The sequence below is a fragment of the Ornithorhynchus anatinus genome, chromosome 11, assembly GCF_004115215.2.
Source record: "Ornithorhynchus anatinus isolate Pmale09 chromosome 11, mOrnAna1.pri.v4, whole genome shotgun sequence".
NCBI lineage: Eukaryota > Metazoa > Chordata > Mammalia > Monotremata > Ornithorhynchidae > Ornithorhynchus > Ornithorhynchus anatinus.
The window spans coordinates 42,556,039-42,576,379 of NC_041738.1; the positions used below are offsets into that span (position 1 = coordinate 42,556,039).

The 20,341-nt window shown below is 53.0% G+C and overlaps 1 protein-coding gene across 1 annotated transcript; it reads left to right on the forward strand.

Annotated features, from left to right (window-relative positions):
* Nucleotides 1-2,256: 2,256 nt before the first annotated feature.
* On the forward strand, nucleotides 2,257-16,580 carry LOC100084242 (cytochrome b-245 light chain). Its single transcript, XM_029075337.2, has 6 exons — nucleotides 2,257-2,408; nucleotides 8,001-8,070; nucleotides 9,436-9,510; nucleotides 9,963-10,046; nucleotides 13,691-13,772; nucleotides 16,026-16,580. The coding sequence occupies exons 1-6, from the start codon at nucleotides 2,351-2,353 to the stop codon at nucleotides 16,227-16,229; spliced, it is 573 nt and encodes a 190-aa protein (XP_028931170.1). The 5' UTR covers nucleotides 2,257-2,350; the 3' UTR covers nucleotides 16,230-16,580.
* Nucleotides 16,581-20,341: the final 3,761 nt, after the last annotated feature.

Genomic DNA, 20,341 nt, shown 5'->3' on the forward strand with positions numbered 1-20,341 from the left:
TGGGACAGAAACTGTGTCCGACCTGATTAACCTGCATCTCCCCTCAGCACTTAGAACAGTGCTTTATACCTCGTCAGTGCTTAATACCATAATAATAGTAATCTATTCCTTGTTGCTCTGGTGAAGAAAGAACCCACAAGACATATCCCAGAAAAATATTTTCCCCCTCCCTAATTTATTACTTTTGAAAAATGAGTGTTCATCTAAATTTGGGTTCCCCCAGAACTGCAATTATTTGCCTAGGTATCAGAATCAGCAGTATTTTGTGAGGGGCTATTCGCAGCCGGTTACCTTACCAGTTCTTGAAAACATACGGTGAACGAGAAGTCGAAAGATGCGATCCATGCCTTTGAAGTTTCCCGTTGCAGCTGTAGATCTTCAATGATGTTTGTACTATTACTAAGATGAGAGGGAAAACTATAAAGAAACATAAGTAGATGAATAAACCCAGTGGTCCGGAGCCAGGCTGACCTAAGAGATGGAGAGGATGGGAAAGGCATCTGTGGTCCCTCCACCCACAAAGGAGCCAAAGCCAATCAATCAGTGGTATTTACTGATAACTTACTGTGTGCAGAACACTGTTCTGGCAAATAATCCACGATGATCAGTCTCTCCAACTACAGTAAACCAAAGTCAATCAATCAATGGTATTTACTGAGTACTTTCTGTGTGCAGAACACTGTTCTAGCAAATAATCCGCGATGATCGGGGCTTTTCGTGGGTTCAAAAAGAAATGCTTTTTGCTCCTATCTTCTTTAACCTCCCTCGCCATCTCTTTCCACTCTGCCTTACTGAATTCCCTCGGTGCTGATCGATCAACAAATGATATTTATGGCATGCCTGCTCTATGTAGAATGGTCTACTAAGCACGTATGAGAGTCCGGCACAATGGAGTCACTGGTCAAAATTCCTTTCTTCTGGGAATTGTTGCTGCCGATTTTATTTTCCAGGGCTAGCCAGGGTGCGGACGCTAACATAATGGAGGGTGGGAGGGTTGCCTCCAGAGCCCTGTTCTTTTAGAATGGTGATCATTCTACTGATCCCTAAGGAGCACGGATCGAGTCTCAGGAAGTCTTTGACCTGAGATGTCCAGCTTGGGTTGGGAGAGGGGGTGAATTCGGTGTTGCTCCTCCAGAAAGGGGGGGGGCATGGAGAAGACACTTCACTCACTGGGCCTGTGTGTGTGTATATTGTGGGGGAAGAGCTGGGGGGTTGCCTCTTGTGGCCTCCTTACAGAGCGCTCAATACAGTGTTTTGCACACAGTAAGCGCTCAATAAATGCGATTGAGTGAAGCTGCTTGGGCCCGGATGTGGGGCTGGGGTGGTGAGGTTGCTGTTGCTTAGCTGAGGGGAGCGGCTATCATCTTCCCCGGGCTGCGTTAGGAGAGGTTTGGGAGCCAGGGTTGATGGTGTTTATTAAATCAACGATATTAAGCGGAGTGTGCAGAGAACTGTACTAAGGGCATGGGAGAGTCCAGGGAACGGCCGATAGTCACCGAGCTTACAGTCTAGAGGACTTTTTGAGTGATTTCTTCAGTCGTGTTTATTGAGCGCCTGCCGTGTGCAGAACACTAAGCGCTCGGAAAAGATTATCACAAAAATAAGCAGACGCGTACGCAGAGCCCTCTCCCGAACCCTTGGGAGATTTCAAAAGGGTCGGTAGGATCCCCGGCTTCAAGGAGTTTACAGTTTGAGGGGGAACCGGGCATTAAAAGAAATGCCTGAGGAGAAGCAGCGTGGCTTAGGGGAAAGAGCGTGGGCCTGGGAGTCACGGGTCGTGGGTTCCAATCCCGATTCTGTCGCTTGTCGGCTGTGTGACTTCGGGCAGGTCACTTCTCTGTGTCTCAGTGACCTTAGCGGTAAAATGGAGATTAAGACAGTGAGCTCCACGAGGGACAACCTGATTATCTCGTATCCACCCCGGCGTTCAGGACGACGCATGGTGTATAGTAAGGGCTTAAATGCCATCGTCATTATTATTATTACTATTATCCCGAATAAATCACAGATGAGGCAGCTGCAGTCTATGCCTAGAAGTGAGAAACACAGGGATGGGCTATCGTGGTACTTGAGGGTCACCGACCCGAGTGCGGAGAGCGTCGCGCACGGTGAGCGCTGCGAAAATGCGATGGAAGGACTCGTGCCCTGGAGAAGGGAGGGGGAACGGGGCGGGACCGTGGGTGGTTAGGGAGGGAAGGCTGCCTGGAGGAGCGGGGCTTCGCTCGGAAGGGCGGGGTGGAGGGAGGGCGGGGGCGGGGCCCGGCCGGCAGTTGCCCGCGGCCGCCTTGCTGTCCGCCGTCCCGTCCTTGTCTGTCGGTCCGGTGCTGCCCGCGCCTCCGCCTCCGTCGCGATGGGTCAGATCGAGTGGGCCATGTGGGCCAACGAGCAGGCCCTGGCATCCGGCCTCAGTGAGTGGGGAGGGGGCGGGAGGGCGCCCGGGAGGAGGGGGCATCGGCTGGGCCCGGCGTGGGGAGGGGGCGCCCAGAGGGGAGGGGACGCCCAGGGGAAGGGAGCATCGGCTGGGCCTGGAGTGAGGAGGGGCGCCCAGGGGAAGTGGGCACCAGCGGGGCCTGGAGTGGGGAGGGGGCGCCCAGGAGGACGGGGGCATCGGCTGGGCCCGGAGTGGGAAGGGGGAGCCCGGGAGGAGGGGGCAGCGGCTGGGCCCGGAGTGGGGAGGGGGCGCCCAGGAGGAGGGGGCATCGGCTGGGGGGCGCCCAGGGGAAGGGGACGCCCAGGGGAAGCGGGCACCAGCGGGGCCCGGAGTGAGGAGGGGGCATCGGCTAGGGCGGAGTGGGGAGGGGGGCTCCTAGGAGGAGGGGGCAGCGGCTGGGCCTGGAGTGGGAAGGGGTCGCCTCGGCGGGGGGAAGAAAGAGGAGGGGGCGCCCAAGAAGAGGAGGCAGAGTCGGGGGGGCAGAGTGAAGATGGGGTTCCACCCTCCTTGAGGCTCCGTCCTGTGTCCTCCGGCCTGGCAATGGGCCTGGGGCTTGCTTGGGTAACGGCGGAGCCTGGAACCCCCACCCTTCTGCCAGGGACAAGGGTGGGCAGAGGGGGCTGGGCCGGGGGCTGGGACCCCGGGCGAGAGGAGGAGGAGAAGGAGACGTTCCAGGCCGAACTTCCCCTCCCCTCCTTAAAGTGGGGTCCAGTAAAAGCTCCCCCCCCCACGCCCCCGGAGTCGTCCCCGCCGATGCCCTCCGGCCACCGCCCTCCGGCTCGGACTTTACCCAGAATTGCAGAGAAATTTCTCAGAAAGTGTCTGCAGTCACCGTTGGAGGAAGTAAAAGTCAAAAGAGGAAGGAGAGGTTTCCCTCCTGATGGCCTCCCTGGCCTGGCCTTCTCATCTGGCCTGTTTCCGGGGAGGACACTTGGGGGGTGAGGGGTGGACACCGGAGGGGGGTGGAAATTCCCCGCCGATGACAACAGCAGCCGCCAACGAGGGACTCCCCCCCACTTCCTTTATCCCTCCAGGTCCCCTTCGTCCTGCCCCAAACCCCGGCAGAGAGACTCCGAGGCCCCGGTTCCCCTGATGGGTTGGGGGAGAGGGGCGGTCACACTGATGCTGCCTCCAGGCCCGAACACCATTTGGCTTTTCAGCTTCTTCCCAGGAAAGAGGACAGTGTGTTTGCTGCTGGGAACTTAATACAATATCTTGCACCAAGTCGGCGCTTAATAAATGGCACTGCTGGATTGCTGTGGTGTGTCACGCAATGCGGGCAAAACTGGGCTGCCCAGGAAGTCAACAGATGGGAGAGACAGCCCGTGCGCCCTCCTCCCTCCCTCCTCTCTCCCCCTGCTCTCCTCTTCCTCTTTTCCCCTTCCTCCTCTCCCCCTCTTCTCTAGACTGTAAACTCATTGTGGACAGGGAATGTCATATTGTTGTATACTCCCCAGCGCTTAGTACAGTGATCTGCACTCAATAAATTATTGACTGACTTGCTGCTCCCCCCCGCCCCTTCTCTCACCTGGCCTGGTAAAATAATAATAATGATGATGGTATTTGTTAAGCGCTTACTATGTGCCAAGCAATGCTCTAAGCGCTGGGGTAGATACAGGGTCATCAGGATGTCTCATGTGGGGCTCAGTCTTAATCCCCATGTTATAGACGAGGGAACTGAGGCACAGAGAGGTGAAGTGGCTTGCCCAAGGTCACACAGCAGACAAGGAACCCACATCCTCTGACTCCCAAGCCCGGGCTCTTTCCACTAAGCCACACTGCTTCTCACCATCCAGTGTGATACCAGGCAGTCAGGTTTGCAGCTGGTCCGACCTCTGTGCGTTACTGGCCTGGGTGCCTTTCAGTGGGGGATTCTCACTTTTACGGATCTGGTCATCCTGTGCCTCTGCTCTTGTGGGGAGGGGCAAGCGCAGTGGCCCCGGGCTAGTGAGGGGAATGGGCAGCTCGGGAGTGGTGGGTCCGGCGGGCCCTCGGTGGCAGGTTCAGCAGGGAGATGGGTCAGTGACTTTCCACTTATTTACATTGATATGTCTCCCCCACTCTAGACTATAAGCTCGTGTGGGTAGGGAATGTATCTGTTTATTGTTGTACTGTACTTTCCCAAGTGCTTAGTACAGTGCTCTGCACAAGGTAAGCATTCAATCAATACGATTGAATGAGCGATTGAATGCCCTCCCCACAAGATGAGGCAGCACCTGAGGTATAACTTTACGTTAATTATGCACGTAGGCAACAAAGCTTCAGAAGGCCATGGAAATGTCTTAACAGCTGGCCTCCGCTACACATCTCAGGTAGCCACGGGAGTGAAATCTGGGTTCTTACTCCTGCTAAGATCACTTTGACTCACCCTGGGTGAAGGCCTGTTTTCTTGTCCATGTGTGGTATTCCCAAGGCTTAGTACAATGCTCTGCATACACTAAACCCTCAAAAGATACCGTACTGAGAGAGTAGAGCAAAGCGATCGGGAGACTCCAACCCTTCCCTCAAGAAACTTACGGCCTAGCCAGTGAGAATTACAGACTAGGGATGCGTGCATATAAGTTGGTTTTTTCTAATGTAAATTCTCACTACCAGGCGATGATCTTTCTGGGGCTGAAAAGACTCATTTCCTGGGAGAAAACTTGTGTGGTGATTCTTTTAGTGGGGAGATGAAGAGATGTTAAGGTGACTTTTTTCCTCCCTTATTCTTCTTGTTCAATTTCTGACTTCTCGTTTATCCTTCTCTTGCTCTCTCATTTTCACTTTTATGCATGGGCTGTCTCTCTCATTCTCTCTTTCTCTCTCTCATATCCTCTTTCTCTCGTCTGTCATACTGGCAAACTGGCAGTGGTTTGCTGATCTTGAGCACCATGGAAGGGATCCTGGCGTTGTACCGCTCAGCTGGGGGCACTGGGATTGACTCTGGAGAGGGTCTCAGTTCAGGAACACTTTAGGGGGCTGCCGTGGGCCTGAGTGTCCCCTCTGCCCACTCAGGATCCCAGTGGATTTGGAAGGTCTGAGAAAAGGAAGGAAGGTGGGGGTGGGTTTATCTTGCAGCTACGGGCAGTAAAGACTGCTGCAAGCTGTCCTCCCTCTTGCATGCTTGCGTGCACGCACACATACACACGGCGTCTTAAACGAAAGGTCTTGTCTCAACCCACTCGATGTGGTTGGAGTCAAACTTGTGACACAAGCGGGAAATTGCACATCTGGTGTCCCAAGAGATCTGGGGCCTTCCTGGGGGTCGAGGGAGTTAGCCCATTCCTGTCGGCTCTGGCTATGAACCACTGCTCACCTCCTCTGCTTCCAGTGCTGGGCCCAGCCCTGAGAATTGATCAGAGAAAACTGGAAAGGGCACAGTGGGCCCAAGAGAACCCCACCACCTCCCAGCCCTTTTTTAAAAAACGGTATTTATTAAGCGCTTACCATATGCCAGGCACTGTACGAAGCGCTGGGATAGATACTAGCCGATCAGGTTGGATATGGCCCGTGTCCATCCACATGGGGCTCACGGTCTTAATCCCCATTTTACGGACGAGGTGACTGAGGCCCGGAGAAGCAAAGCGATTTGCCCAGGGTCACACAGCAGTCAAGTGGCAGAGCCGGGATTAAAACCCAAGTCCTTCTGACTCCCAGTCCCAGGCTCTAAGCACTGGGCCATGCTGCTTCTGAGTGGCTCCTCTCCTTCCCGGGGTAAACAAGGCCCCTGAGCCTTTCCCAGGGTAGGGAGAACAGGATACACTTCTGGACTTCCTTATCTCATTAGTGACCCAGAGCTACATACAGCATCTTCAGCCTGAATCACGTGATGGTTTTTCAGGGCCCAGACCCACAGACAAGAGTTGTTACTTAGAGGAGGGAGGGTGGCTCTTCGTCTTCTCCCCAGGGGCCTGAAAGGAGAGGAAATGAGCTCAGAGCAGGCAGGGGGTGGGGAGTATCAGGGTAAGGGAGAACTTCTGGAGGGGAGAGAGGGTGGGCTAAGGAAGCGGATCCCCTCCTTGCTGGAAGTCTTTAACCCCTTGATCAGCCTGCTTCATCTCTCCGACTGAGGATGTTTCACTGAAGCTTTGTCAGTGTCCTGGGCAGTGAACAGATAACCCTCTTCAAAGCCCTACTGAGAGCTCACCTCCTCCAGGAGGCCTTCCCAGACTGAGCCCCCCTTTCCCTCTGCTCCTCCTCCCCTCCCCATTCCCCCTCCTCCCACCCCCTGCTCTTCGCTTTCCCCTCCCCACAGAACTGTGCACATTTGTATATATTATTTATTACTCTATTTATTTTGTTAATGATGTGAATATACCTATGATTCTATTTATCTTGATATTTACACCAGACTACTTGTTTTGTTTTGTTCTGTTTTGTTTTGCTATCTGTCTCCCCCGTTTAGACTGTGAACCCGTTATTGGGCAGAGATGGTCTCTATTTGTTGCCAAATTGTAAATTCCAAGCGCTTAGTATAGTGCTCTGCACATAGTAAGCGCTCAATAAATATGATTGAATGAATGAAAGAGGGGCTCTTTTTCTCTGTGGAAAGCAGGGGTTTGGGATGGTCAGGTCCTCCCCCCACTTTTCCCATAAAGACCCTTTAGCATCTAAAGCCGAGATGAGAGCTGAGAGAGCTGCCCTGATTCAGAATTGGTGGCTGCTTCCCCCAGGTGCCGCTTCCCCAGCCCCTGTCCCCCGTGGCACTTAATCAATCATATTTATTGAACTTACTGTGTGCAGAGCACTGTACAAAGCACTTGGGGGAATACAATATAACGGACACATTCCCTACCCAAATGCAGCTCCCTGTGGGCCTGCCCAGCCTGTCTGGTGGTGCAGCAGGGGGAATGGGACGGAAAAATCTTAGATGCCCCAGAATCGGGAGGGAGGGACGGGATCTCCAAACGAGGCCAGGCTGGAGACACCCCAGAGATGACTGGGCAGGAGGGAAACAGCTGCTCCCTGAAGCACCACCCAAACTTCGGGACCTGGTGGCAGCCCCCGGGGACAGGGCTGGGCCCAACCATATCTACTCCAGGGATTAGAGCCGTGCTTGACACACAGTAACGCCCTCCCTCCTCATATCGATGACTCTCCCCCACTTCAAATTCTTATTGAAGGCATATCTCCTCCAAGGGCCTTTTTAAGTCCTCTTTTCTTTTTCTTCAACTCCCTTCTGTGCCACCCTGACGTGCTTCTTTTATTCTTCCCCCGTCCCAGCCCCGCAGCACTTATGTACATATCTGTCATTTATTTATTTATATGAATGTCTGTCTCCCCCTCTAGATTGTAAGCTTGCTATGGACAGGGAGTATATCTATTCTATAGTTATAGTGTACTCTCCCAAGACAGTGCTCTGCGCACAGTAAGCGCTCAATAAATGCTATTTTTTAAATTAGTAGTAGAATTTATAATAATGATAATAATAATTTATTGTATCCCCACCTAGACTGGAAGCCTCTTGTGGGTACGGATCGTGTTTGCCTTCTCTATATTGTACTGGACTCTCCCAAGTGCTTAGGATAGTGCTCTGCAGCCAGTAAGCGTTCAGTAAATATCACTGATTGACTGATTTTTGTTTTTGCAGTTCTCCTGACTGGTGGCATCGTAGCCACAGCTGGCCAGTTTACCCTGTGGTACTTTGGGGCTTACTCCATGTATCCTTTCCCGTAGGAACTGGGCAGACAAGCCCTTTGGGGGCTCAACAAGGACCAGAGAGCTTTCACGGTGCTTTTCATTTACTCCTCTCAAGTGTTCCCTCCCTGGGGAAGTCACTGGGGATGGGGAAAGTGGGAGGGGGAGTGGGGAGAGAGGGCGTGGGAGGAAGGAGAGGCAGAGGCCCAGGGTCCACTGGCTTTAGGGCTTTGCAGAGTATTCTGGCTTTCCCTGGCTCAGGGGAAGTTGGGCAGTCTCTGGAGATGGAGCCAACCCTGGCTGAGTTGTGCAAGTCTTTAGCCAGGACCCAGCTCCTGCTCAGCATTGAGGCTGCTCTTTCTTTGGGTTTTGGGGAACTTAAAGGCAGATAAATGCATTATAGAAGTCGTTGAAAAGTTGATGGATATAGATTGGCTCTTCTTTATGCTCCTGGAAAGCTGACTGAGATAGATAAAGTCCAGATTTTGTTATGATTGCCCAGGCAGCAATAGCAGCAGCAGCAGCAGCAGCAGCAGAACAGACTCCTGTTCAGCCAGGCGTGCCGTCTGTAGGCCCTGTCTGAGCTATGCTGAGCCCGGGCGGTTTTGACACAGAAGAGTCCTCAGTCTCCTTCTACCCCTGCCATGGTACCCAGTCCTCTTCTGGAGTCCCCCAGCCTCAAGGTGATGAGGGGGGTCTGGGAGCGGTTGGCTGCTCTTCCTGCCTACTGGAGTGTGAGGGTGTGGAGGGTGAGGGGTGAGGAGGGGAATCTGTGCTCATGCTAAAGCATGATCGGGCCCATGTGCCAACTGTCTTGGTGCCAGGAGGGCCATGTCCCCCGTGGGCTTGCCCTCTGGAATTTTGGGCAGATTGGACAGCGAAACAGGCCAGTTCTGCCCCTTGGAGCTTGGGAAGAGATCAGAGGTGAAGCTGAGGTGTCAGTCCACCTCTTGCCCTGGACCAGCAGGAAGAGGAAGAGAAGGATGTGGTCTGACTCCTGCCTAGGTGGCCTTGGCTGTCTAGGACTCCTCAGGGATCTAGGGGAAGCAGGGTCAGTGGAAAGAGGGAGGCCCGGCCCAGGTTTGGTTCTAATCCCTCCTGCCGCCTCCTTATACGCTCCACTTTTGGCTCTGTCCAAGAGACCTGATTGCAGTCCTGCCCTTCCCGCTGCCATAGGCCAGTCCATCCAGCTGGGCTCAGACTGTCCAAGCCGACTGGCAGTGCTTCTCCTCCCTGTCGGTGAGGAGAGCGAGAGGAGGGAGGAACGGAGGAAGAGAGGAGGGAGGAAAGAAAGGGGAAGGAGGGAGGGAGGCTGGCCCTTTCCCTAAGCCCTCCTACCCTGAGGATGAGAGCAGAAGTGCCACTCCTTCCTTAACTTGCCTGCTCAGCGCTGCCGGGGTGTTAGTCTGCCTGCTGGAGTACCCACGGGGCAAGCGGAGAAAAGGCTCCACGATGGAGCGATGGTGAGGCTCCTGGCACCCTGTTTGGCAGTGGGATTGGCTCGGTGGGGAACCTGGCCCTCGTGCCCTCCGGCTTCTCCCCAACAGTCAAGGTTTCAGGCTCCTCTTCAAGCAGGATGTCCAAGTGTTGTGAAGAGAGTGAAGGCACAACAGGCCTCTCCTGAGGGAAAGGAATCCCAGCGCTAAAGCCTTTGGGCTGCCGTTCCCCACCCGGTACCCTGTCCCTGGCCCAGTGCCTGACTCCAGCTCTGGCCCTGGTTTTACTGGCTTCCCCTTTTCTAGGCTCCTGGAGCCAAGGGGACATGAGGGAAGGCGGGAGGAATGGAGGAAGGGAAATACGTCTCTTTTGTCTCCAGGGGGAGGGGGCCGCTGGGGTGGCTGTGCTGGGATGGGAGGACTGTGGGAGCCAGTCTGACCTGCCGTGATCCTGATCCTTCTCTTTCCCCTCCAACTAGCGGGCAGAAGTACATGACGTCCGTGGTGAAGCTGTTCGGGCCCCTCACCCGGAACTACTACATCCGCTCCATCCTGCACATTGCGTGAGTGGCACCAGCCCCGAGGGCCCGGGGAAGGATAGCTTGTGATGGAAAATGACAGCTCGGGTCCTTTGTCTCTGGCAGAGGTGCCGGATTGGACACAAAACCCAACTCCTGTGCTCCCAGCTTCTTCCCTTCCCCTCTCTCTCTCTTCCTCTGCTCCTCAACCTGCCACATCCCAGATTGTCCTCGGGTGAGCCTCCTTTCATTCATTCATTCAATAGTATTTATTGAGCGCTTACTATGTGCAGAGCACTGTACTAAGCGCTTGGGATGAACAAGTCGGCAACAGATAGAGACAGTCCCTGCCGTTTGATGGGCTTACAGTCTAATCGGGGGAGACGGACAGACGAGAACAATGGCACTAAACAGCGTCAAGGGGAAGAACATCTCGTAAAAACCGATGGCAACTAAATAGAATCAAGGCGATGTACAATTCATTAACAAAATAAATAGGGTAACGAAAATATATACAGTTGAGCGGACGAGTACAGTGCTGTGGGGATGGGAAGGGAGAGGTGGAGGAGCAGAGGGAAAAGGGGAAAATGAGGCTTTAGCTGCGGAGAGGTAAAGGGGGGATGGCAGAGGGAGTAGAGGGGGAAGAGGAGCTCAGTCTGGGAAGGCCTCTTGGAGGAGGTGATTTTTAAGTAAGGTTTTGAAGAGGGAAAGAGAATCAGTTTGGCGGAGGTGAGGAGGGAGGGCGTTCCAGGACCGCGGGAGGACGTGACCCAGGGGTCGACGGCGGGATAGGCGAGACCGAGGGACGGCGAGGAGGTGGGCGGCGGAGGAGCGGAGCGTGCGGGGTGGGCGGTAGAAAGAGAGAAGGGAGGAGAGGTAGGAAGGGGCAAGGTGATGGAGAGCCTTGAAGCCTAGAGTGAGGAGTTTTTGTTTGGAGCGGAGGTCGATAGGCAACCACTGGAGTTGTTTAAGAAGGGGAGTGACATGCCCAGATCATTTCTGCAGGAAGATGAGCCGGGCAGCGGAGTGAAGAATAGACCGGAGCGGGGCGAGAGAGGAGGAAGGGAGGTCAGAGAGAAGGCTGACACAGTAGTCTAGCCGGGATATAACGAGAGCCCGTAGCAGTAAGGTAGCCGTTTGGGTGGAGAGGAAAGGGCGGATCTTGGCGATATTGTAGAGGTGAAACCGGCAGGTCTTGGTAACGGATAGGATGTGTGGGGTGAACGAGAGGGACGAGTCAAGGATGACACCGAGATTGCGGGCCTGCGGGACGGGAAGGATGGTCGTGCCATCCACGGTGATGGAGAAGTCTGGGAGCGGACCGGGCTTGGGAGGGAAGATGAGGAGCTCAGTCTCGCTCATGTTGAGTTTTAGGTGGCGGGCCGACATCCAGGTGGAGACGTCCCGGAGGCAGGAGGAGATGCGAGCCCGAAGGGAGGGGGAGAGGACAGGGGCGGAGATGTAGATCTGCGTGTCATCTGCGTAGAGATGGTAGTCAAAGCCGTGAGAGCGGATGAGTTCACCGAGGGAGTGAGTGTAAATGGAGAACGGAAGAGGGCCAAGAACTGACCCTTGAGGAACTCCAACAGTTAAAGGATGGGAGGGGGAGGAGGCTCCAGCGTAGGAGACCTAGAATGATCGGCCAGAGAGGTAAGAGGAGAACCGGGAGAGGACAGAGTCCGTGAAGCCAAGGTGAGATAAGGTATGGAGGAGGAGGGGATGGTCGACAGTGTCAAAGGCAGCAGAGAGGTCAAGGAGGATCAGAATGGAGTAGGAGCCATTGGATTTGGCAAGAAGGAGGTCATGGGTGACCTTAGAGAGAGCAGTCTCGGTAGAGTGGAGGGGACGGAAGCCAGATTGGAGGGGGTCTAGGAGAGAATGGGAGTTAAGGAATTCTAGGCATCGATTGTAGACGACTCATTCTAAGATTTTGGAAAGGAAGGGTAGTAGGGAGATAGGACGATAACTGGAGGGGGAAGTGGGGTCAAGAGCGGGTTTTTTTAGGATGGGGGAGACGTGGGCATGTTTGAAGGCAGAGGGGAAGGAGCCCTTGGAGATCGAGTGGTTAAAAATAGAAGTTAAGGAAGGGAGGAGGGCAGGGGCGATGGTTTTAAGAAGGTGAGAGGGAATGGGGTCCGAGGCGCAGGTGGAGGGGGTGGCACTTGCGAGGAGGGAGGAGATCTCCTCTGAGGATACTGCAGGGAAGGATGGGAAAGTAGGGGAGGGGGTTGTTGGGGGGGAGGGGAGAGGCGGAGGGGTGACTTTGGGGAGCTCAGACCTGATCGTGTTGATTTTCGTGAGGAAATAGGTGGCCAGAACATTAGGGGTGAGAGATGGGGGAGGGGGAGGAACAGGGGGCCTAAGGAGAGAGTTAAAGGTCCGGAACAATCGGCGGGGGTGACGGGCATGGGTGTCGATGAGGGAGGAGAAGAAGCTTTGCCTGGCGGAGGAGAGGGCAGAGTTAAGGCAGGAAAGGATAAATTTGAAGTGTGTGAGGTCGGCTCGGTGCTTGGACTTTCGCCAGCAGCGCTCGGCAGCTCGAGCATAGGAGCGTAGGAGGCGGACGGAGGAGGTGATCCGGGGCTGTGGGTTAGTGGAGCGAGAGCGGCGGAGGGAAAGGGGGGCGAGAGAGTCGAGATGAGTAGAGAGGGTGGAGTTGAGAGCGGAGACCCGATCGTCGAGAGTGGGAAGAGAGGACGGGGCGGCAAGGTGAGGAGAGATGCTATTGGAAAGACGGATGGGATCGAGAGAGCGGAGGTCTCTGTGGGGCAGTAGCGAAGATTTGCAGGGGGAAGGAGTTTGAGAGATGAGGCAGGTGAGAAGGTTATGGTCAGAGAGAGGGATTTCAGAGTTGGTGAGTGAGGAGATAGTGCAGCAGTAGGAGATGACGAGATCGAGGGTGTGACCGAGTCGGTGAGTGGGCGCGGTATGGTGGAGGAGGAGGTCGGCAGAGTCGAGGAGGGATAGCAGGCGGGCGGCAGAGGAGTCGTCTGGTACATCCGTATGGATGTTGAAGTCTCCGAGGATCAGAGTGGGCAGAGAGAAGGAGAGGAGGAAGGTGAGAAAGGGGTCAAGGTGGTTGAAGAAGTCGGAGGTGGGACCGGGAGGGCGGTAGATGACGGCGACAAGTAACTGGAGTGGGTGGTAGAGGCGAATGATATGGGCTTCGAAGGAGGGGAAAGAGAGGGAGGGGGGAGGAGGGATCCCTCCTCCTAGTTTCAGCTCCAGGATGCCAGGTTCCCAGAAAGCGCGCTCAGCTCCCACCCTGGAAGGGACAGGCACATGAGCCATTCTGAGACCTGAGTTGAGCGTGGTGCCCGACCCCCCATCTAACTGTTCCAGCGAGGTGATGGAAGCACTAAAAAACATGGCCGTTGAGTGGGCTTGGCCAGAGGGTGGCCGGACCTTGCTCCCACAGAGCCCATTCTCTCCTGTCCGGACCAGCTCAGTGCTCAGTCTGGGACTCCCGGCAGAGGAGTAGATATGCTCTGCGGCCCAATCCACCAGCTGGACAATAAAGACCGAGACCCGGGATCCCTCCCGAACCCTGAGCGGCAGCGGCGGAGAGCCGAGGACTCAGATGGTCTCCCGCCCTGAGATCCCTGGACTCCGGCCTCGCCTCCTCCTCTCGTCCCCTAAACACGGTCCCAGCACACTTGCACGTGACACTTTCCTCATTTTCCCCACAGTCTGGCCGTCCCTGCCGCCTTCTTGTTAGCCACCATCCTGGGCACTGCCTGTCTGGTCATTGCAAGCGCCATCTATTTAATGGTGAGTAAAGGCTTTCTTTTCTTTAGCTGTACCTACCTCTTCAAGAACATTATTGACACGTTCAGCCTGTTTTGGGTCCGTGTCCAAAGCCCAGCCAAAAAACACTGCTTTTGGGGGAAGCAGCATAGCTCAGTGGAAAGAGCCTGGGCTTCGGAGTTGGAGGTCATGGGTTCGATATCCCATGTGTGACTGTGGGCAAGTCACTTAACTTCTCTGTGCCTCAGTCAGCTCATCTGTAAAATGGGGATTAATTGTGAGCCTCACGTGGGACAACCTGATTACCCTGTATCTACCCCAGTGCTTAGAACAGTGCTCTGCACATAGTAAGTGCTTAACAAATACCAACATTATTATTATTTTGTTTTTTATCTGGCCCGGCCTAGTTTGACCCTCTATAGGTTATGTTTGGTCAAGCAGTTTTCTTCTGGCAATAGCCTGCCCGCACCTTCTTAAGCCTCTCACTTCAATCAATCCATCAATCGTATTTACTGAGCACTCACTGTGTGCAGAAGTGTTTGGGAGAGTACAGTGAAACAGAGTTGGTAGACATGTTCCCTGCCCACAGTTGTTCCCTGCCCACAGTGGGCTTACTTTTGTCCTCTGTTTTTGGGCCTCAGTTCCCTCCTCAAGGAACAGACACTGAGAGCTAGGCACTGGACTAGGTGCTGAGCAAAGAGATGTTTCCCAGTAAATGGTTTTAGTGGATTCAGTTAGCTCTCTTTCCCCACACTTCGCTCCTCTGCCACTCCAACCGAATCGTCATGCTGCTTCTTTTTTTTCTAATGGTATTTGTTGAGCACTTACTACGCGTCAAGCATTGTTCTAAACTCTGGGATAGATACCAGTTAATCGGGCTGGATATAGTCCCTGTCCCGCATGGGGCTCGAAGTCTAAGTAGAAGGAAGAACAGGTATTGAATCCGCATTTTGCAGTTGACAAAACTGAGGCCCAGAGAAGTTGAAGTGACTGGCCTAAGGTCACAGAGCAGGCAAGTGGAGGAGGCAGGATTAGAACCCAGGTCTTCCAGCTCCCAGACCCGTGTTCTTTCCACTAGGCCACACTGCTTTGCTCCCCTAATGCCAAAATTCTCATCTGTCTCACTATTGACCTCTTACACTCTCCCTCCCTCTCCACATCCGACAGATCACGGGTCTCCCCGTTTTCAAGGCCATATTAAAATTACATGTCCAGGAAGCCTATCCTGACTTATCTTTCGCCTCCATGCCCTATTTCCCCCACTGCTACCCCTTCAGCATTTTCACACCTCCCTCAATTCTATTATTTCCCCTCTATCTGTAATATATTTTAGAGTCTGTCACTGTTCCCCTCCCCGCCCCACAATGTAGGGTCTTTGAAGGTAGGGATCGTTTCTACCAACTCTATTATTGTACTCCCCCAAGCACTTAGTACAGTTTTCTGCACGCAGTAAGTGCACAATAAATACCCCTGATTGATTAAACACAAGTTCCCATTCTTCGAACGTAGCTGAACGGGATCCAGGCAGGCTGAGATTCCACTAGCTGCGGAGTTGCCCCGCCAACCAGAGGTCAAGCTCCCTTAGCCCGGGGCCGGGCTCTAGACAGGGCAGCAGGTGAATGGAACAGGGCAGGAGAATCTCTTCAGTAATTGGCACCCAGCCCCCTGGCAGATCATCATAAATGAGGACGGTTAATCATTCCCTTGAGTAGAGGGGCCTAGCCGGGGTTTGTGGCCATCGACTTAAATGTCGTTAATTCTCCCAACATTTTCTGAGGTCCGAGAGCCGGGACTCCTGGGTCCTCTTTCTAGGCCTGCCCGAGTGAGCTGCAGAAGCCTCCCGACCTCAGGCTCAGGCCTGGCCCGCAGGGCCTGGAGCCTTGCGGCCCGCTGTGGTTCTCCAGACCTCAGGTGTCCGGGTCTGACTGTTGCGGGGTTAATGAGAAACCCGAGCGTCTCGACCGCTCACCCGGCAGGACTCGTCTTGGTCCTGGGCGGCGACTCCTTTTCCTGGTTATGGGCTTCCCCGCTGCCTGGCTTCTAACCTCATAAGGGTTTACTGGAGAAGTGAGCACCGTGAGGGCTCGGGGCAGCCTGCCACAGGATTGTCCCCAGAAGGTGAGAAGGTTGTTGGGAAGCCTCAGATAAGTCAGGGAGATGGGCAATAAGGGATGGCAAAGCCCCACCGAGCCCCCTCAGGGTGGGCCCTCAGAGCGGGGTGCGGGCCGGCCTGCCCTGCTGACACGTCCTCACCACCGGCCGGTCTCTCTTCCTCAGGCCGCGATCCACGGGGAGGAATGGAGACCCATCGAGCAGAAGCCCAAAGAGCGACCCCAAATCGGGGGCACCATCAAGCAGCCTCCCACCCAGCCCCCTCCCCGGCCCCCGGCTGAAGTGCGCAGGAAGCAGCCGGAGGAGGCCGGGGAGGCCTCGGGGGGCCCCCAGAGCAACCCGATTCCCGTCAGCGACGAGGTTGTGTGAGGGGACACACTTTCCCTCCTCCCTCACCTCACCCCCTTCTAAGAAGAAAACCCTGCCCCCTTTGCTACCCCCAGGAGGCCCAGAGCGGAGTGCAGCCGGTACCCCTCTCCCGGCCTGTTGCTCTTCTCCCCTACCCGCCGCCTCACCTGAAGAAAGCAAACCTGCCTAGAAAAGCCAGCCTCCATGTTCTTCCACCTCAGACCACGGGAAAACGGAGGAACCCCGGAGCAATTCCCTTAGCCGTGGTGGGCCTGGACACTTGAGCAGGGCCTGGATCCCCACCCTCCTCCGGTCTCCATTCTATGGTTTTCAGTGCACCCTTTTTATAATAAATGAGCTCCTACAAGTGTTTCACCCCGCCCTCCTTGCACAAAGGAACTCGCTTCCCTTCTACAGCCTTTTCCCGGGAAGCAGTGTGGCCTAGTAGAAAGAGTCCAGGTCTGGGAGTTAGAGGACCTAAATTCTAATCCGGGTTTGGCCACTTGCCCGCTCTGTGACCTGGGGTAAGTAAGCCACTTCACTTCTCTGTAATAATAATAACTGGTGTTTGTTAAGGACATACTATGTGTCAGGCACTGTTCTAAGTACTGGGGTGGATACAAGATAATCAGGTTGGACACAGTCCCTGTCTCTCAAAGGGCTCGCAGTCTTAATCCCCATTTTTCAGATGAGGGAACTGAGGCACAGAGAAGTGAAGTGACATGCCCAGAAAAGTAGCAGAGCTGGGATTAGAACCCTGGTCCTTCTGACCCCCAGGCCCATGCTTGATCTGCTAGGCCCTGCTGCTTGCCTCATTTTCTTCAGCTGTGAAATGAAGATTTAATACCTGTTCTCCCTTCTACTTTGACTAAGAGCCCCATGTGGGACAGGGATTGTGTCTGACCTGATTATCTTGTATTTACTTCAGCGATTAATTCAGTGTTTGGCACACAGTAAGTACTAAACAAATACCATAATTATTATCACAAACCTACCTCCTTCCCTCAAACTATACACAGAACAGTCCCCCATCCAGGCTTAGCCTGAACCAGGTCATTTTTTTTTCCAGGGCATTAGCTAACTCCAACAGCTCTCGTGTTTACAGGGACCAGGGCAAGGAACACAACTGCTCTGGAACGACGGAGGTCGTCATGGGAGCCACCAGCACCCGCCTCAGCATCTCAGAGGGTCTGTAAATTGCTCCAGGGAACTCTCTGGGATCTACCTTCCTGCATTTTTCCAAGGAGCCGGTGGGGAATGCTTCTGAAAATAATAATAATTGTGTTATTTCTCAAGTGCTTACTATGGACCTTAGCACTGGGGAAGATATAAAATAATCTGGTTGGACACAGTCCCTGCCCCACGTGGGGTCACAGTCTAAGAAGGAGGGAGAACATTTCATAGGTAAATCCTCATTGCACAGATGAAGAAAAATAACAATGCCTGGTGTTTTTCTAATAATAATGATGGTGGTATTTATGAAGCACGCACTCTGAGTCAAGCACTGTGCTAAGCATTTGAGCAGGTACAGGATAAAGAGACTGGACAAAGTTTCTGTACCTCAAAGTACTCACAAACTAAGAGGTAGCAAGAGCCAATTTTACAGAGGACGAAGCTGAGGTCAGGAGAGGTCAGGTGACCTGCATAGAGGCCGGTGGTGGAATGGGATTTGGAACCTGGGTCTCTCGGCTCCCAGCCCCACGCTCTTTCCACAGAGTTGTGCTACCTCTCTATCCTGCCATCTGGCAGTTGGTTCACTGAGCACTGCAGGTAAGTGTACTTCAAAGCATCCGTGTCAGCTGATGGAGAGCAGGAAGTAGTGTGACCTAGTGGAAAGAGCCTGGGCCTGGGAATCAGAGGATCTGGGTTCTAGGCTCTGCCACTTGCCTGCTCTGTGACTTTGGGCAAATCACCACTTCTCTGCACCTCAATTTCTTCAACTGTAAAATGGGAACTACAACCTATTCAGCTGGAAGCCCCATGTGGTTGAAGGATTGTGTCCAAACCTGATGCTCTTGTATCTACCCGAGTGCTTGGCACAGTGCTAAGAGCTTAATAAGTACTATTACTATTATTTGTTGTCATTAAGGGCAACTCTATCCCAGGTGAACCAGTCTAGTGCTTAAAGGGAGGACGTGAAGGTCAAGAAGAGTCTCTTTGCTTGGCAACATTCCTTGTGAAGCATATCTGCCAACTCTGTTGTAGTGTACTTTCCCAAGCACTTAGTACAGTGCTCTGCACATAATAATAATGTTGGTATTTGTTAAGCGCTTACTATGTGCCGAGCACTGTTCTAAGTGCTGGGGTAGACACAGGGGAATCAGGATGTCCCACGTGGGGCTCACAGTCTTAATCCCCATTTTACAGATGAGGTAACTGAGGCACAGAGAAGTGAAGTGACTTGCCCACAGTCACACAGCTGACAAGTGGCAGAGCTGGGATTCAAACTCATGACCTCTGACTCCAAAGCCCGTGCTCTTTCCACTGAGCCACGCTGCTTCTCTAATGCACATGATAAGCGCTCAGTAAATATCATTGATAATGATGATGATGAAGAACATTAAAGAGGCCCAGCTTAGTGCTCAAGGTGTGGGCTGGCTGGTCGCCAATCATCCTGCTACAAGAAATAAATACACAGGGCAGTTCCAGAAGAAAAGCAAATCTTTTATTTCATTTCTCTTAGGGAAATACATCTCATACAAGGACTTTCTCATGGAGACAATATAAGATAAAGGAATAACACTGGTCCACTAAATAGGATCTCAAGATCCAAGCAGCACAGCCAGACCCATAAATATTCTGCCGAGGGAGGGAAGAGGTCCATCTCACAGCTCCCAAGACTTTTCTTGCTGTGGCTTTGCTGGAACAATGTATCCTTATCTGTTAATGTTCTAGCTCAGAACTGAGCTGAAAGCTTCCATCAGCCCATGGAGGTTCATTACTCCAATCACTAGCACTTCCTGAGCCTATTGGGAGCAGGGCACCAAACTAGGTGCTTAGGAACCTACAATAACAAATAATAATAACAATATAATTTAAATGATATATTATAAAGTGTTGACTTATCTAGTTCCCCCTCTAAAGTGTAAGCTCGTTGTGGGCAGGTCACATGTCTGCCAATTCTGTTGAACTGTACTCTACCAAGTGCTTAGTACAGTACTCTGTACAAAGTAAGTGCTCAGTAAATACCACTGATTGATTGAATAGTAATAATTGTGGTTTTTATTCAACTTACTATGTGCCAAGCACTCTATTGAGCACTGGGGTAGATACAAGATAGTCAGGTCCCACATAGGGCACAGTTTAAGTAGGAGGGAGATGAGGTATTGAGTCCCCATTTGCAGATGAGAGAATTGAGTTACAGAGAGGAGAAGTGACTTAACCAAGGTCACATAGCAGATATGTGATAGACCAGAGATTAGAATCTGGATCCTCTGATTAAGAGTCCCGTACTCTTTACACTAGGCCACGCTGCTTCTCAAAGATGGAGATGGAGAGAAGCAGCGTGGTTTAGTGGAAAGAGCATGGGCTTGGGAGTCAGAGGTCTTCAGTTCTAATCCGGTCTCTGCCACTTGTCAGCTGTGTGACTTTGGGCAAGTCACTTAACTTCTCTGTGCCTCAGCTCATCTGTAAAATGGGGATTAAGATGCTGAGTCCCCCGTGGGACAACCTGATAAACTTGTATCTATCCCAGCGATTAGAACAGTGCTTGGCACATAGTAAGTGCTTAACAAATACCACCATTACTATTGTTATTATTCTCTAGGAACAATAAGGGAAAGGTGGGTTTTAAGATCACCTCCATCGCTTTCAGGCAGGAGGCCAGGGCTTGCCAAATGTTTCAAGTTGGGAGAGTGTATCTGGGAAAGTACAATACAACATAATTGGTAGACACATTTCCTGCCCATAGAAGCTTACCAGCTAGACAGGGAGATGGACATTAAAATAAATTACAGATATGTACGTAAGTGCTATGGGTCATCACCAGACCGTGATGACCACATATGCAGTCAAAGGAAAATTGTATCTGTGAACCATTGCTCTAATCTAGAGCATTTTATGCCTAGATTCCAAAAGCTGGGGGTGATCCCTGGCCCCATCAGGGCCCCACTCTCCTGCCTCCAGAACCAGTT

Excerpts from the sequence above, each read along its gene's own strand:
- LOC100084242 (XM_029075337.2), top strand. The coding sequence starts at position 2,351 with ATGGGTCAGATCGAGTGGGCCATGTGGGCCAACGAGCAGGCCCTGGCA. Across the intron at positions 8,071-9,435 it reads TACTTTGGGGCTTACTCCAT|CGCTGCCGGGGTGTTAGTCT; the intron begins GTATCCTTTCCC and ends TTGCCTGCTCAG. Across the intron at positions 10,047-13,690 it reads CGCTCCATCCTGCACATTGC|TCTGGCCGTCCCTGCCGCCT; the intron begins GTGAGTGGCACC and ends TTTTCCCCACAG.